We start from the raw sequence: 16,735 nt of genomic DNA, 5'->3' as shown, positions 1-16,735 counted from the left end.
GCCGCTCCGCAGCATGTGGGATCTTCCCGGACTGGGGCACGAACCCGTGTCCCCTGCATCGGCAGGCAGACTCTCAACCACTGCGCCACCAGGGAAGCCCTGTAGACTTTTTAATGATGGCCATTCTGACTGGCGTGGGGTGATACCTCACTGTAGTTTTGATTTGCATTTCTCTAATAATTAGCGATATTGAGCATCTTTTCATGCGCCTGTTGGCCGTCTGTATGTCTTCTTTGGAGAAATGTCTGTTTCGGTCTTCTGCCCACTTTTTGATTTGGTTGTTTGTTTCTTTTGATATTGAGTTGCATGAGCTGTTTGTATATTTTGGAGATTAATCCCTTGGTTTGGTTGCTTTATTTTACAAATATTTTTTGTACACTAAGTTGGTTGCTTTATTTTACATTTTCTCCCATTCTGTATTTTTCTAAAGTTTCTTTTTCTTTTCCATCTCTGTCCAAATTGTAATTGGCCTGGACTTCCTCTGCACTCAAATCCTGATCCTCTTTTATATGCGGATGACTAGCTTAACTCCTTACAACTCTCATAGTGGAAAAACACTGAACTAAGTAATAATGAAATGGAAAAAGCTTGAGCTTTGGTGCTGGGTGGACCTTTGTTCCAGTTCTGGTTCTACCAGGTCTGTTTCCTTAGACAAGTTACTTAACCTCCTGAGCCTACATTTGTTTTTCTGTAAAATCGGGATCATACCTGCCTTGGTGGTATATTTTGAGGATTAAATGAGAAAGTGCCTGTGCAATTCTTGGTGTTTTTTTAAAAAAGCTATTAATATTCCCCTTCCCTGCTGTAGGGGATCTTCAACTCTTAGTGTACATAAGAATCACTGGGAAACTTGGTAAAATTTCTAGGCCTCACTCCAAGAGATTCTGATTTAGTGGGTCAAGGTTGAGACCCAAGAATCTGAGTTTTAAATGAAGTCCTTGGGTAATTTTGAAGCAGATGATCAACAGACATACTTTTAGAAGTGCATTATCCTTGGTTCTAAGTCTAGCTTTGCTAGTAAATACCTTATAGCTGTGGGCACATTATTTATGCTTTCTGGTCCTTGTGTTTCCTAAAATATAAAATGAACTTCATGGTCTCTACTGGCTGTAAAATTTTAAAAATGTTGGTCTTATAATGCTAAATTTTTGATCTGGTGAGTTGTTGCCACTTTTTGGCAGAGGTTCAATAGAGATACTTAAATGTTTCATTCTTTTTTTCTTCTTTTTTTTGGCCGCGTCGGGTCTTAGTTGCGGCACGTGGGATCTTTTTTTTCTTGTGGCATGCGGGCTGTTCGTTGCGGCGTGCAGACTTCTCTCTAGTTGTGGCATGCGGGTTCTCTCTCTAGTTGTGGCACGTGGGCTCCAGAATGCATGGGTTCTGTACTTGGCAGCATGCGGGCTCTCTTGTTGAAGCCTCAGTAGTTGTGGCACGTGGGCTTAGTTGCCCCATGTCACGTGGGACCTTAGTTCTCCGACCAGGAATTGAACCCACTTCCCCTGCACTGGAAGGCAAATTCTTTACCACTGGACCACGAGGAAAGTCTCAAATGTTTCATTCTTTAGGAACTTGGATTATTCTTCCTTCTGTGAAGAATGGTGACACTAGCTAGGCAAAAATAATTTGTTTTAAAGATACAGTTATATCTCATGGAACCTTAAGCCAGGATACAGTTAGGCCTCAGGAATCAGGGATTAGAGCACATTAGGAAAATCAAGAAGTTCTTGTCTGTGCCTTTTTTTCCTCTGCAAATTTGCCTTAATCCCTTGGCTTATTCTGCCTTCAAGCCTGCATGGTAGAAAATCGCCATGGCCAACAGCTCCTGAGTTTACATGGTTTCCATTTTAGAAAGCAGCCAGACTGAGGCTGGAATATCTTAATTCCAATTCCAAATTGCCCAGAAAGGAAATGTGATTGGTCCATATTGAGTAGAACGCTATCAACTTTGGCTACAGCAGGGTCATATTGTAAGGATATCCCTGCAAGCCCTGCTGCTAATTCTCCATGATTGGAGGTGGCAGAGGTATTCTGGGTTAGGTATTCATCACATTTATGGAAGTGTTTCACTAATTGTAGAATCACAATGTTGTATTTTGCATAGGACTCTTATAATTGATTCTTTTTAAAAAATCTTTTTCAATACTAATTTTATTTTTATTAAAAAAATTTTTTATTTTAAAAATATTTTATTTATTTGGTTGCACTGGGTCTTAGTTGTGGCAGGCGGGCTCCTTAGTTGGGGCTCACGGACTCCTTAGTTGCTGCTCGCTGGCTCCTTAGTTGCGGCTTGCTGGCTTCTTAGTTGTGGCATGCATGTGGGATCTAGTTCCTTGACCAGGGATTGAACCTGGGGTCCCTGCATTGGGAGCATGGAGTCTTAACCACTGTGCCACCAGGGAAGTCCCCAGATTTTTATTTTATATTGGAGTATAGTTGATTAACAGTGTTGTGTTAGTTTCACGTGTACAGCAGAGTGATTCATTTATACATATACATGTAACTATTCTTTTTCAAATTCTTTTCCCATTTAGGTGATTACAGATTATTGAGCAGAGTTCCCTGTGCTACACAGTAGGTCCTTATTAGTTATCTGTTTTATATATAGAAGTGTGCATGTGTCAATCCCAGTCTCCCAATTTATCCTCCCCCCATATTCCTGGTAACTGTAAGTTTGTTTTCTACATCTGTGACTCTATTTCTGTTTTGTAAGTACGTTCATTTGTACCATTTTTTTTTTAGATTCCGCATGTAAGTGATATCATATGATATTTGTCTTTCTCTGACTTACTTCACTCAGTATGACAATCTCTAGATCCATCCATGTTGCTGCAAATGGCATTATTTTGTTCTTTTTTATGGCTGAGTAATATTCCATTGTACATATGTACCACATCTTCTTTATCCATTCTTCTGTCAGTGGACATTAAGGTTGCTTCCATGTCCTGGCTATTGTAAATAGTGCTGCAATGAACGTTGGGGCGCAGGTATTGTTTCAAATTATGGTTTTCTCTGGATATATGCCCAGGAACGGGATTGCTGGATCATATGGTAGCTCTGTTTTTAGTATTTTAAGGAATCTCCATACTGTTCTCCATAGTGGGTGTACCAATTTACATTCCCACCAACAGTGTAAGAGGGTTCCCTATTCTCCACACCCTCTCCAGCATTTATTGTTTGTAGATTTTTTGATGATGGCCATTCTGACTGGTGTGAAGTGATACCTCATTGTAGTTTTGATTTGCATTTCTCTAATAATTAGCCATGTTGAGCGTCTTTTCATGTGCCTATTGGCCATCTGTGTGTCTTCTTTGGAGAAATGTCTATTTAGGTCTTCTGCCCATTTTTTGATTGGGTTGTTTGGTTTTTTGATATTGAACTGCATGATATGTTTGTAAATTTTGGAGATCAGTTGTATCATTTGCAAATATTTTCTCCCATTTTGTGGGTTGTCTTTTTGTTTTGTTTGTGGTGTCCTTTGCTATGCAAAAGCTTTTGAGTTTAATTAGGTCCCAGTTGTTTATTTTTGTTTTTATTTCCATTACTCTGGGAGACAGATCGAAAAAGATATTGCAATTTATGTGAAAGAGTGTTCTGCCTGTATTTTCCTCTACCAGTTTTTAAAAAAATATTTATTTGTTTGTTTGTTTAGGCTGTGTTAGGTCTTAGTTGGGGCATGTGGGAACTTTAGTTGCAGCATGCAGACTTCTTAGTTGCAGCATGCACACGGCATCTAGTTCCCTGACCAGGGATTGAACCTGGGCCCCCTGCATTGGGAGTGTGGAGTCTTACCCGCTGGAGCACAGGGAAGTCTCTTCTGAGAGTTTTATAGATGCTGGGAAAACTGGACAACTACATGTAAAAAAAAAAATTAAATTAGAACATCTTTTTAACACCGTACACAAAAATAAACTTAAAATGGATTAAAGGGACTTCCCTGGTGGTCCAGTGGTAAAGAATCCACCTTACAATGCAGGGGGCACAGGTTCCATCCCTGGTCAGGGAACTAGAATCCCACATACTGCGGGACAACTAAGCCCCTCGTGCCACAACTACTGAGCTCGCGCCTCAACTAAAGTAGAGAAAACCCACATGCCACAACTAGAGAGAAGCCTGCGTGCTGCAATGAAAGATCCCGCATGCCTCAACGAAGATCCATGCGTGCCACAACTAAGACCTGACACAACCAAAAATAAATAAATAATAAATAAATCTTTAAAAAAAAATGGATTAAAGGCCTAAATATAATTGATTCTTGTGGAAAAAGTAGATGTTGGGAGAGACAGGCTAAAAGAAAAAGTGGGTTTTTGTTTTTATTCTTAGGTGCCAGATGGGATGGAGCCTTCTGTAGTCACTTCTGCTGGACTGGGTTGTTTAATCAAGAGTGGAATTTTAAATTGCTTTTGGATATAGTTTTCTTTTAAAATTATACAATTTTATAGTATAAAATATTTGTCATCCTTGTTTTATATATTTGGACTTAATGATTTTTCAAATGAAGAGAAAATTATATGAGGCTGTGAAGGGCATTGGCAGGAGCACAGGCTTTTGAATCAGACAATCTGGCATGTTAACTTTATCTGTACCATTTGGTGACTGTATGATTGCTTGACCTCTCTGTGAAATGAACATAATCTTATATCATGGGTTATTTGAGAATCAAATGACATGACATATGCATAACTCTTATAGTATGTTTCTTAGATAATAGGTACTCAACGAATAATAGATGTATCACCGCTTTTTGAAGGTAAAAGCATAAAGTGTTTTTTAGATCTGAAAATCAGGAGCTAGAATATGAAAGAGGAAATATTTTTACATTGATAGTGTTCTGTATGCCTGTATTTATTATTCGTTAATGGTTTTAATGAAATATCATTTTAATCTCTTATTTAGTGACAAGCCAGAAGAGAAGTAAAACTCAACAGAAATTTACTATGTGTGGAATTCATTCCTAAAAGAAGAAAAAAAGTGATTATTGAGACTATGGATCGGAGCAAACGGAATTCAATTGCAGGATTTCCTCCACGTGTGGAGCGTCTTGAAGATTTTGAAGGAGGTGGTGGAGGGGACGGGAACATGACCCAGGTGGGAAGAGTTTGGCCCTCTTCATATCGAGCTCTTATAAGTGCCTTTTCCAGACTGACGCGTTTAGATGACTTCACCTGTGAAAAAATAGGGTCTGGCTTCTTCTCTGAAGTGTTCAAGGTGAGTGATGCATCAGTTTTTCTTATATTGTCTTGTTGATGGTCAGTTTCACTGCAGAGTTGACAGTTGTGTTTAATTAAGACATAGGCTTTGCCTTGTCAGGGTGCTATGGATCTTGAGCAGTGTTACAAACTGTCCTCTTGAGCTATCTATTAACTTGTAAGATATTTTATTTATTTTAATTATAAAAATACTACATGCTGATCAAAAATTAAAATAATATAGGAGCCTCTTCCACTCCCCCAGAATTCTTCATCAGCCCAAATGGAAACTTTGTACCCATTAAAAAATAACTCCCTCCACTACCCTTAGCCCTGTTAATGTCTGTTCTACCTTCTGTCTCTATGAATATGTCTATTCTAGGTATCTCATATTAATGGAATTATACAATATTTTTCCTTTTATGCCTGGATTATTTCACTTAGCATAATGTCCTCAAGATTCATCCATGTTGAAGCATATACCAGAATTTCGTTTCTTTGGAATTCTCTGGCGATCCAGTGATTAGGACTTGGTGCTGTCACTGCTGGGGCTCTGATTTGATCCCTGGTCTGGGAGTTAAGATCCTGCAAGCCACATGGCAGGGCAAAAAAAAAAAAAAAAAAAGAATTTCATTTCATTTTATATCTGAATAATATCCCATTGTATGTATATACCACATTTTTTTTATCCGTTCACCTGCTGATGGACATTTAGGTTGTTTCCTCCTTTTGATTATTGTAAATGATGCTGCTATGAACACTGATGTACAAGTAACTGAGTCCCTGCTTTCAGTTCTTTTGGGTATTTACCTATAAGTGAAACTGATGGGTCATATAGTAATTCTGTGTTTAGCTTTTTAAAGAAATTGTGGTAAAATACACATAACATAAAATTCACTATCTTAACCATTTTTAAGTGTACAGTTTTAAGTATATTCACATTGCTGTGCAACCAATCTTCAGAACTTTTTCATCTTGCAAAACTGAAACTCTGTACCTACTAAATAATTCTTCCCTTCCCTCTCCCCGCAGCTCCTGGCAACAACCATTCTACTTTCTGTTTCTATGAGTTTGACTACTCTAGATACCCTATATAAATGAAATCATGTAGTTTTTGTCTTTTTGTGATTACCTTATTTCACTTAGTCTGTTTTACTTTTTAAGGAACCACCATACTATTTTATGTAGAATTGTACCATTTTACATTCCCACCAGCAACGTACAACAGTTCTCATTTCTCCATATTCTTACTAACACTTGTTCGTTCTTTCTTTCTTTCTTTCCTTCTTCCTTCCTTCCTTCCTTCCTCCCTTCCTTCCTTCCTTCCTTCCTTTCTTTCTTTCTTTCTTTCTTTCTTTCTTTCTTTCTTTCTGATATTAGCAATTCTGGTGGGTATGGAGTGATATTCATGTGGCTTTGATTTGCATTTCTCTAATGACTAGTGATGTTGAGCATCTTTGCATTGGCCTTTTGTGTATCTTCTTTGGAAAAATATCTATTCAAGTCTTTTGTCCTTTTTTTTTTTTTTTTGTGGTATGCGGGCCTCCCACCGCTGCGACCTTTCCCATTGCGGAGCACAGGCTCTGGACGCGCAGGCCCAGCAGCCACGTCCCACGGGCCCAGCCGCTCCGCGGCACGCGGGATCCTCCCAGACCAGGGCACGAACCCGCACCCCCCGCATCGGCAGGCGGACTCCCAACCACTGCGCCACCAGGGAAGCCTTTTTTGTCCAGTTTTGAGTTCGATTTTATTTGTATGTAAGGGTCATATCCTTTATCAGATATATGATTTGAAAATATTTTCTTTTATTCTGTGGGTTGTCTTTTTACACTCTTATAGTGTCCTTTGATGCACACAAGTTTTTAATTCTGATTATGTCTAGTTTACCTAGTTTTTCTTTTGTTGCCTGTGCTTTTGGTGTCATGCCCCAAAATAACTTCCAAATCCAATATCATGATTTTCCCCAATGATTTCTTCTAAGAGTTTTATAGTTTTAGCTCTTACATTTATGTCTTTGATACATTTAATTTTTGTATGTAGTGAAAGGAAAGGTCTAACTTCATTCATTCAATGGTGCTGAGTTTTCCCAGCACCATTTGTTGAAAAAAACTGTTCTTTCCCCATTGAATGGTCTTGGCACCCTGTTGAAAATCAGTTGATCATATGTGCCAGTGTTGATAACGCTTTTATTTTATTTTATTTAAAAACATTTATTTAGGGACTTCCCTGGTGGCACAGTGGTTAAGAATCCGCCTGCCAATTCAGGGGACACGGGTTTGATCCCTGGTCCGGGAAGATCCCACATACCACAGAGCAACTAAGCTCGTGTGCCACAACTGCTGAGCCTGCGCTCTAGAGCCTGCGAGCCACAACTACTGAGCCTATGTGCCACAACTACTGAAGCCCACACACCTAGAGCCCATGCTCTGCAACAAGAGAAGCCACTGCAATGAGAAGCCTGTGCACCACAACGAAGAGGAGCCCCCGCTCGCTGCAACCAAAGAAAAGCCCACGCACACAACAAAGACCCAACGTAGCCAAAAATAAAATAAATAAAAAATAAAATAAATAAAAAATAAAATAAATAAATTTATAAAAAAAGAAAGTCATTGCCATACCCAAGGTCATCTAGGTTTTCTTCTGTGTTATCTTCTAGGAGTTTTACAGTTTTGCATTTTATGTTTAGGTCTGTGATCCATTTTGAGTTAATTTTTATGAAGGTGTAAAGTCTATGTCTAGATTCATTTTTTTGCATGTGAATCTCTAGTTCTTCCAGCCGCATTTCCTGAAAAGACTATTTTTGCTCTGTTTTATTGCCTTTGCTTCTTTGTCAAAGATCAATTGACTGTATTTATGTGGATTTCTGGGCTCTGTATTCTATTCCATTCATCTGTTTGTTTATTCTTTCATCAATACAACAAAGTCTTGATTACTGTAGCTTTATAATATGTTTTGAGGTCAAGTATTTGCTCTTCTTTAACACTGAGTTGGCTATTCTGGGTTTTTTGCCTCTCTATATACACTTTAGAATCAGTTTGTTGATATATACAAGATAACTTGCTGGGATTTTGGGATTGCATTGAGTCTATAGATTAAATTGGGAAAAACTGACATTTTGACAATATTGAGTCTTATCCATGAACATGGAATACCTCTCCATGTATGTAGTTCTTCTTTGTTATCTTTCATCAGAGTTTTGTAGTTTTCTTCATACAGATCTTGTACATATTTTGTTAGATTTACACCCAAATATTTTATTTTGGGGGTTGCTGATGTAAATAGTAATTTGTAATTTTAAATTCTACTTATTCATTGCCTGTATATAGGAATGTAATTGGGCTTTTTTGTACTAACCTTGTATCTTGCAACCTTACTATAATTGCTTATTAATTTCAGGAGGTTTTTAAAAAATTAATTAATTAATTAATTAATTTGGGTGCCTCAGGTCTTAGTTGTGGCATGTGGGATCTTCATTGTGGCATGTGGAATCTTTTGTTGCAGCACACAGGCTTCTCTCTAGTTGTGGTGCTCAGGCTCCAGACACTTAGGCTCAGTAGTTGTGGCTCACGGGCCTAGTTGCTCCACGGCATGTGGGATCTTCCCAGACCAGGGCTCAAACCCGTGTCCCCTGCATTGGCAGGCAGATTCTCAACCACTGCACCACCAGGGAAGCCCCGGAAGGTGGATTCTTAACCACTGGACCACCAGGGAAGTCCCTGTATGCTCTCATCATTTCTAGTGTAATTTGGTTTGATTTTCTTTTTTTTTTTTAAACACCTTTATTGGAGTATAATTGCTTTACAATGGTATGTTACTTTCTGCTTTATAACAAAGTGAATCAGCTATACATATACATATATCCCCATATCTCCTCCCTCTAGTGTCTCCCTCCCACCCTGATTTCCTTTTTAATCTAAGAATTATATAATATGAGATTTTAAAATTTCCACACAGTAAGTTTTCTTTTGGTAATTGTTTGATATTTAATTTCTAATTTTAGTGCATCATGATCAGAGAAAATGGCTTATATGAAGTCTGCCTTTGGAGTATAATTTAGATTTTGTTTTGGTGTAATGCATGATCAGAGTTTTTTGAATGCTGCAAATGTGTTTGAAACAAATATGAATTTCTATTTGTTTGCATAAAGTTCTATATACCTCTGTTAGATTAAGCTTTTGTATTGTGTTATTCAGATGTTATATGGCCTTCTTTATTTTAGTCTAATCTATTTCTTTGAAAAAGTTCTATTAATAGTTCCTAATGTGTTTATAGATTTCTCCTTGTGTTTCTCTCAGCGTGTTATTTGTTTACAGGCCATTTTGTGAAGTAGATATTAATAGAAATTCATGATTATTATTGGATTGTATGCTATAGATAGATTGTATATTTTATAAATGCTGGTTTTTTATTTTTATCCCACCTTATGCTTTTAGCTTTGATTTCTACTTTATCTGATATCAATATTGTGTACCTTCTTCCTCACTGTATGCATTTGTCTGTTGTTTCGGTTATTATTTTCCCAGTATGTCTTTTTCCATCTCTATTTTTATTCTGTCTGTGATAGTACATTTTTAATGTGTGTCCTGTGAAAGAGTTTTATATTTAGTTTTTTTGATCCAAAATTAAATTTGCCCATAAAGAGAGAGATTGTAATCTGTTTACATTTATTGTGATTACTTCTGTCTTTATACTGAGTAAACTCTTAAATGGTAATTTAATGAGTATAGAATTTAGGACAGTAGTTATTTTCCTCAGCACTTTGAAATTACTCTTCCCCTTTTTCTTCTTCTTTTTGTAGTTCACCTCTATTTTTGCTGATAAGTTAATTCTTAGTCTGGTTGTTACCCTTTTTATTTTTCATTTATTTATGTATTTTTTTTAAAGACTATGTTTTCTTTTTTTTTTTGGCTGCAGTTGGTCTTCATTACTGCACATGGGCTTTCTCTAGTTGCGGCGAGTGGGGCCTACTCTTTGTTCTGGTGCGTGGGCTTCTCATTGCAGTGGCTTCTCTTGTTGTGGAGCATGGGCACTAGGCACATAGGCCTCAGTAGTCGTGGCACATGGGCTCAGTAGTTGTGGCTCACAGGCTCTAGAGCACAGGCTCAGTAGTTGTGGTGCATGGGCTTAGTTGCTCTGCAGCATGTGGGATCTTCCTGGACCAGGGATCGAACCTGTGTCCCCTGCATTGGCAGGTAGATTCTTAACCACTGCGCCACCAGGGAAGCCCCAGTGTGTTTATTTTTATGGTTCATGATGAATTTAGCTAGTTTGCTCTCTTAGGAAATAATTAAGATTGATAAACTAGGGCAGTGGTTCTCAACTGGGGTCAGTTTTGCCCTCCTAAGAGATATTTTGCAATGTCTGGAGATATTTTTGGTTGTCACAACTGGGCAGGGGGTGCTACTGGCATCTAGTGGGTAGAGGCCAGTGATGCTATTAACATTCTACAATGCACAGGATAGCCCTCCACAACAAAGAATTGTCTGGCCCAAAATGTTAATAGTGCTGAGGTTATAAATCCCTGGTCTAAAAGCACTAAAAAGATGAAAGTATAACATCTGTTACTGAATTTAGGAAAAATATACTTTTAGAAACAAAACAGTTTGGATTTACATTTAAAACCATTTGTGAGCTTCAAAGAGTTTCCTTTGATTATTAATCTTTTCACGTTTTTAAAAACTATAAAACAGATTAGGGTAATTTCATTGTTTCTAGGAAAATGACTTAGAATATTTTGGTTGTTAGTGAAACCTATTTAGGGAAGAACTGAGGTATGTGTAAGAAGAGGTGACATGAGTGTTTATAAAGTAAGGGAAAAGAAAGTAAAACCAAATGGCACAATGGCCCTAATCTCTTACCTTCTGGTAAGTGGAAAATCTATTCAGCTTTACTGTAGCACTGGCTGACAACCTGTTCAGTGTTTTAAATTAAGAGTGCTTCTGGTAGGATACAGTAGAAGCCTCTTAATTTCTTTTTTTAAAAAATTAATTAATTTCTTTATTTTTTTGGCTGTGTTGGGTCTTTGCTTCTACGCGCGGGCTTTCTTTTTGGTTGCGGCGAGCGGGGGCTCCTCTTTGTTGCAGTGTGTGGGCTCTCATTTTGGTAGCTTCTCTTGTGGAGCACGGGCTCTAGGTGTGCGGGCTTCAGTAGTTGTGGCACACGGGCTTCAGTAGTTGTGGCTCGTGGGCTCTAGAGCACAGACTCAGTAGCTGTGGCACATGGGCTTTGTTGCTCTGCGGCATGTCGGGATCTTCCCGGACCAGGGCTCGAACCCGTGTTCCCTGCATTGGCAGGCAGATTCTCAACCACTGCGCCACCAGGGAAGCCCTTAATTTCTTTTTATACTAATCCTTGTTTTGTTTGGGAATATAATTGGAAGAAGAATTTCTAGGAAGATGACTTTTCCAGTCTCTTGAGATAACTGAAGTACCCCATGAGATACTAAAACACAGAATTATTTTAGTATGTATTGTGAAACCTATAAAACCTGGAATCCCATTCTAGAACAAAGTATCAATGTGATTTCTTTTTAATAAGAGCTTTACTGAGAGATAATTCATATACCTTAAAACTCTCCTTTTTTAAATACATAATTCAATGGTTTTTAGTATATTTACAAGGTTGTACATCCCTCACCACTGTCTAATTTAAAAATGTTTTTATCATCCTAAACAGAAATCCTGTACTTATTAATAGTCACTGCCCATTCCTCCCTTCCCCCATCTCCAGGCAACCACTAGTATTCTACTTCATGTCTCTATAGACTTGCTTCTTCTGGACATTTCATATAAATGGAATCATACAATATGTGACCCTTATGACTGACTTCTTTTACTTAGCATAATGTTTTTAACATTGATCCATGTTACAGCATGTATCACTATTTCATTCCTTTTTATGGCCCAGTAATATTACAATGTATAGGTAATACCACATTTTGTTTATATAGTCATTTGTTGATAGACATTTGGATTGTTCCCATCTTTTGGTTATTGTGAATAGTGCAGCTATGAATATTTGTGTACAAGTATTTGTTTGAGTACTTGTTTTCAATTATTTTGAGTATATACCTAGAAGTGGGATTACTGGGTCATATAGTAATTCCATTTTACTTTTTGAGGTACTACCAGACTTCTCCATTGTGGCTGTTTCATTTTACATTCTACCAGCAATGTATAAGGGTTCCAGTTTCTGTAAAACTCACCAACATTTGTTATTCTATCTCTTTATTATTTAAAAAATTTTTTATTATTATGACTACCCTAGTGCATGTGAAGTAGTATCTCGTGGGTTTTTTTTTTAGATAATAATTGATTTACAATATTATATTAGTTTCAGGTATACAACATAGTGATTCAAAAGTTTTATAGATTATACCCCATGTATAGTTATTATAAAAATTGACTATATTCTCTGTGCTGTACAATATATCCTTGTAACTTATTTTTTTTGGGTTTTTTTGTTTTGTTTTGTTTTTTTGTGGTACGCGGGCCTCTCACTGTTGTGGCCTCTCCCGTTGTGGAGCACAGGCTCCGGACGCGCAGGTTCAGCGGCCATGGCTTACAGGCCCAGCTGCTCCGCGGCATGTGGGATCCTCCCGGACCGGGGCACGAACCCGTGTCCCCTGCATCGGTAGGCGGACTCTCAACCACTGCGCCACCAGGGAAGCCCTTGTAACTTATTTTTATACATAGTGGGTTGTACCTCTTAATCTCCTACCCCTATATTGCCCCTTTCCCTTTCCCTTTCTCCATTGGTAACCACTAGTTTGTTCTCTGTATCTGTTTCTTTTTTGTTATATTCACTAGTTTTATTTTTTTTAGATTCCACATACAAGTGATAACACATAGTATTTGTCTTTTTCTGTCTGACTTATTTCACTAAGCGTGATATCCTCCAGGTTTATCCATGTTGTTGCAAATGGTAAATTTCATTGTTTTTTATGGCTGCGTAGTAATCCATTGTATATGTATGTATACCACATCTTCTTTATCCATTTGTCTGTTGATGGACACTTAGGTTGCTTCCGTATCTTGGCTATTGTAAATAATGCTGCTATGAACATGGGAGTGCATGTATTCTTTCGAATTAGTGTTATCCTTTTCTTCGGATATATACCCAGGAGAGGAATTGCTGGATCTCATAGTAGTTCTATTTTTAGTTTTTTGAGGAACCTCCATGCTGTTTTCCACAGTGGCTGTACCAGTTTACATTCCCTTCAACAGTGTGCAAGTGTTCCCTTTTCTCCATTTCCTCGCCAACACTTGTTATTTGTGATCTTTTTGGTGACCGCCATTCTGACAAGTGTGAGGTGATATGTCTTTGTGGTTTTAATTTTCACTTCCCTGATCGTTAGTGATGTTAGTGATGCGCATCTTTTCATGTGCCCGTTAGCCACATTATGTCTTCTTTGGAAAAATGTCTATTCAGGTTTTCTGTCTATTTTTAAATTGGGTATTTGTTTTTTTGATGTTGAGTTGTATGAGCTGTTTACAAATGTTGTATATTAACCCCTTATCAGTCATGTCATTTGCAAATATTTTCTCATTCAGTAGATTGTCTTTTTTTTTTGGTTGCATTGGAGGTCTTGGTTGCTACGTGCAGCCTTTCTGTAGTTGCGGCGAGCGGGGGCTACTCTTCATTGTGTGCAGGCTTCTCATTGCAGTGGCTTCTCTTTGTTGTGGAGCACGGGCTCTAAGCGTGCGGGCTTCAGCAGTTGCGGCATGTGGGCTCAGTAGTTGTGGCTCGTGGACTCTAGAGTGCAGGCCCAGTAGTTGTGGCACATGGGCCCAGTTGCTCCATGGCATGTGGTATCTTCCTGGCGCAGGGCTCGAACCCATGTCCCCTTTATTGGCAGGTGGATTCTTAACCACTGTACCACCAGGGAAATCCCTTCCCTGTTTATCTATTTTATATATAGTAGTTTGTATCTGCTAATCCCAGACTCGTAATTTATCCCTCCCCCACTAAGTGAAGTGACTTACTTCACTTAGTATGATAATCTCTGGGTTCATCCATGTTGCTGCAAATGGCATAATTTTATTCCTTTTTATGGCTGAATAGTATTCCATTGTGTTTGTTTGTGTGTGTGTGTGTGTACATATATATATCACATCTTCTTTATGCATTCATCTGTTGATGGACATTTAGGTTGCTTCCATGTCTTGGCTATTGTAAAATGGTGCTGCTATGAACATTGGGGTGCATGTATCTTTTCAAATTAGAGTTTTTTCCTTATATATACTCAGGAGTGGGACTGCAGGATCATACGGCAACTCTATTTTTGTTTTTTTAAGGAACCCCCATACTGTTTTCCTTAGTGGCTGTAACAATTTACATTCCCACCCACAATGTAGGAGGGTTCCCTTTTCTCCACGCTCTCTCCAGCATTTGTTATTTGTAGACTTTTGGATGATGGCCATTCTGACTGGTGTGAGTTGATATCTCATTGTAGTTTTGATTTGCATTGGGCTCCATAGTTGTGTCTCACGGGCTCTAGAGCGCAGGCTCAGTAGTTTTGGTGCACGGGCTCAGTTGCTCCGTGGCATGTGAGATCTTCCCGGACCAGAGCTCGAACCCGTGTCCCCTGCATCGGCAGGCAGATTCTTAACCACTGTGCCACCAAGAAAGTCCCCTGCCCTTTTTTTTTTTTTTGCGGTATGCGGGCCTCTCATTGTTGTGGCCTCTCCCGTTGCGGAGCACAGGCTCCGGACGCGCAGGCTCAGCGGCCATGGCTCACGGGCCCAGCCGCTCTGCGGCATGTGGGATCTTCCTGGACCGCGGCACGAACCCGTGTCCCCTGCATCGGCAGGCGGACTCTGGGCCTCTCACCGCTGCGGCCTCTCCCATCGCGGAGCACAGGCTCCGGACGCGCAGGCCCAGCGGCCATGACTCACGGTCCCAGCCGCTCCGCAGCACGCGGGATCCTCCCGGACCGGGGCACGAACCCGTGTCCCCCGCATTGGCAGGCGGACTCTCAACCACTGTACCACCAGGGAAGCCCCCCTGCCCATTTTTAAGTTGGGTTGTTTTTGTTGAGTCGTAGGAGTTCTTTATGTAGTGTCCTTTAATGCAGAAAAGTTATTAATTTTGTTGAGATTCAATTTTTAGTTTTCCTTTTGTTGCCTGTGCTTTTGATGTCATATCCACGAAATTGTTGCCAAATTCAATGTCATGAAGATTTTCCCTAATGTTTTTTTCTAAGAATTCTGTAGTTTTAGCTCTTAAGTTTTGGTGCTTTTTTAAATGGAATTGTCTTCTTTTCTTTTCTTCCTCTCTTTCTTTCTTCCTTCCTCCCTCCCTCCCTCCCTTCCTTCCTTCCTGGGTCTTAAAAAAAGGAATATTTTATTAAAACAAAAGTGACTACAATGAAAGGGATTTTAAAAAGAAAACTAAGAAAGTGGTGTTTTGCTTGGGAGGATTCTTATACTCATGCAATGAGGACTCTTTCTTTAACTTCAACAGTGGAAGTGTTGGAAGGATGCAGTGGCTGAGATCAAACTAAGAATGCCAATGTCAGGCCAAAGCCAGTTGGTGTCTTCCAAAGTGACAGAAGGGGATACTATAGGGAAAAACACAGGAAGAGCTGAAATCTTTTTGTCTCCTCTAGAAGAGAACTTTATGTGCTGTAAGGAGAATGCTCTAGCTACCCTGCGTTCTAAGGATAGGACTTTGTTTCTAGCAGTTTTTAAAAAATATTTATTTATTTATTTGGCTGTGCCAGGTCTTAGCTGCGGCACGTGGGATCTTCATTGCCACATGCGGGATCTTTAGTTGTGGCATGTAGGCTCTTTTAGTTGCAGCATGCGGGCTCTTAGTTGCGGCGTGTGGGATCTAGTTCCCTGTTCAGGGATCAAACGCAGGCCCCCGGCATTGGGAGTGTGGAGTCTCAACCACTGGACCACCACGGAAGTCCCTCTAGCAGTTTTGTTGTCGGGGGAATTGTCTTCTTAATTTCATTTTCAGATTGCTTATTGCTAGTGTAGAATACAATTGATTTTTATGTATTTATCTTATATCCTGTAACCTGGCTGAACTCTTCTATTAGTTCTAATAGTTTTTGTAGTGTGGATTTTTTTTTTTTTTAGAGTTTTCTATATACAAGATCATGTTGCCTGATCAATATGAATCTTGATTGCATAGGTGATCTCTTGAGAATCAATCCCCAAACATACATTCCTTTAGAAGATTAATTGAATTTCTTTGGAATCAGCTTTTCTTGTTAACTAATACAGTTAAAATGTGTCTTCTCATATAACAAGAGGTATGGCTTCTTGTTTTTAAGCCCACCATATCAAATACTTTGTCAGTTTGGAACCAGATTATATTCTAAAGGCGTTGTTGGTAATGATGTCAGTCTTGAGAGAGTGGTACTCATAGTACTGATTTGATCATCCCCCCCAAAGCCTTGTTTGTCTTACTACTCTTGGGGAGATTTTCTCCTGTCCCATATCTGGACCCTTGCAGTCTGAGTTAAATGCCCATATTCTGTGTCTTCACAGAAACCTATGTTACCTTATCATATTCTTTTGACATCATCTGTTTAAAGT

At 39.1% G+C, this 16,735-nt stretch overlaps 1 protein-coding gene across 2 annotated transcripts in view; it reads left to right on the top strand.

Moving 5' to 3' along the window:
* Positions 1-16,735, top strand: part of TESK2 (testis associated actin remodelling kinase 2) — a 127,192-nt gene that overhangs the window by 22,246 nt on the left and 88,211 nt on the right. For both annotated transcript variants that reach the window (XM_060021268.1, XM_060021261.1), the window contains exon 2: positions 4,894-5,205. In XM_060021268.1, coding sequence (XP_059877251.1) covers positions 4,984-5,205 — 222 coding nt within the window. In that variant the 5' untranslated portion in view covers positions 4,894-4,983. The remainder of the gene's footprint in view (positions 1-4,893; positions 5,206-16,735) is intronic.

This window comes from Delphinus delphis, chromosome 1, assembly GCF_949987515.2.
Source record: "Delphinus delphis chromosome 1, mDelDel1.2, whole genome shotgun sequence".
NCBI classification, from domain to species: Eukaryota; Metazoa; Chordata; class Mammalia; order Artiodactyla; family Delphinidae; genus Delphinus; species Delphinus delphis.
This window is presented reverse-complemented; position numbering and strand designations above follow the sequence as displayed.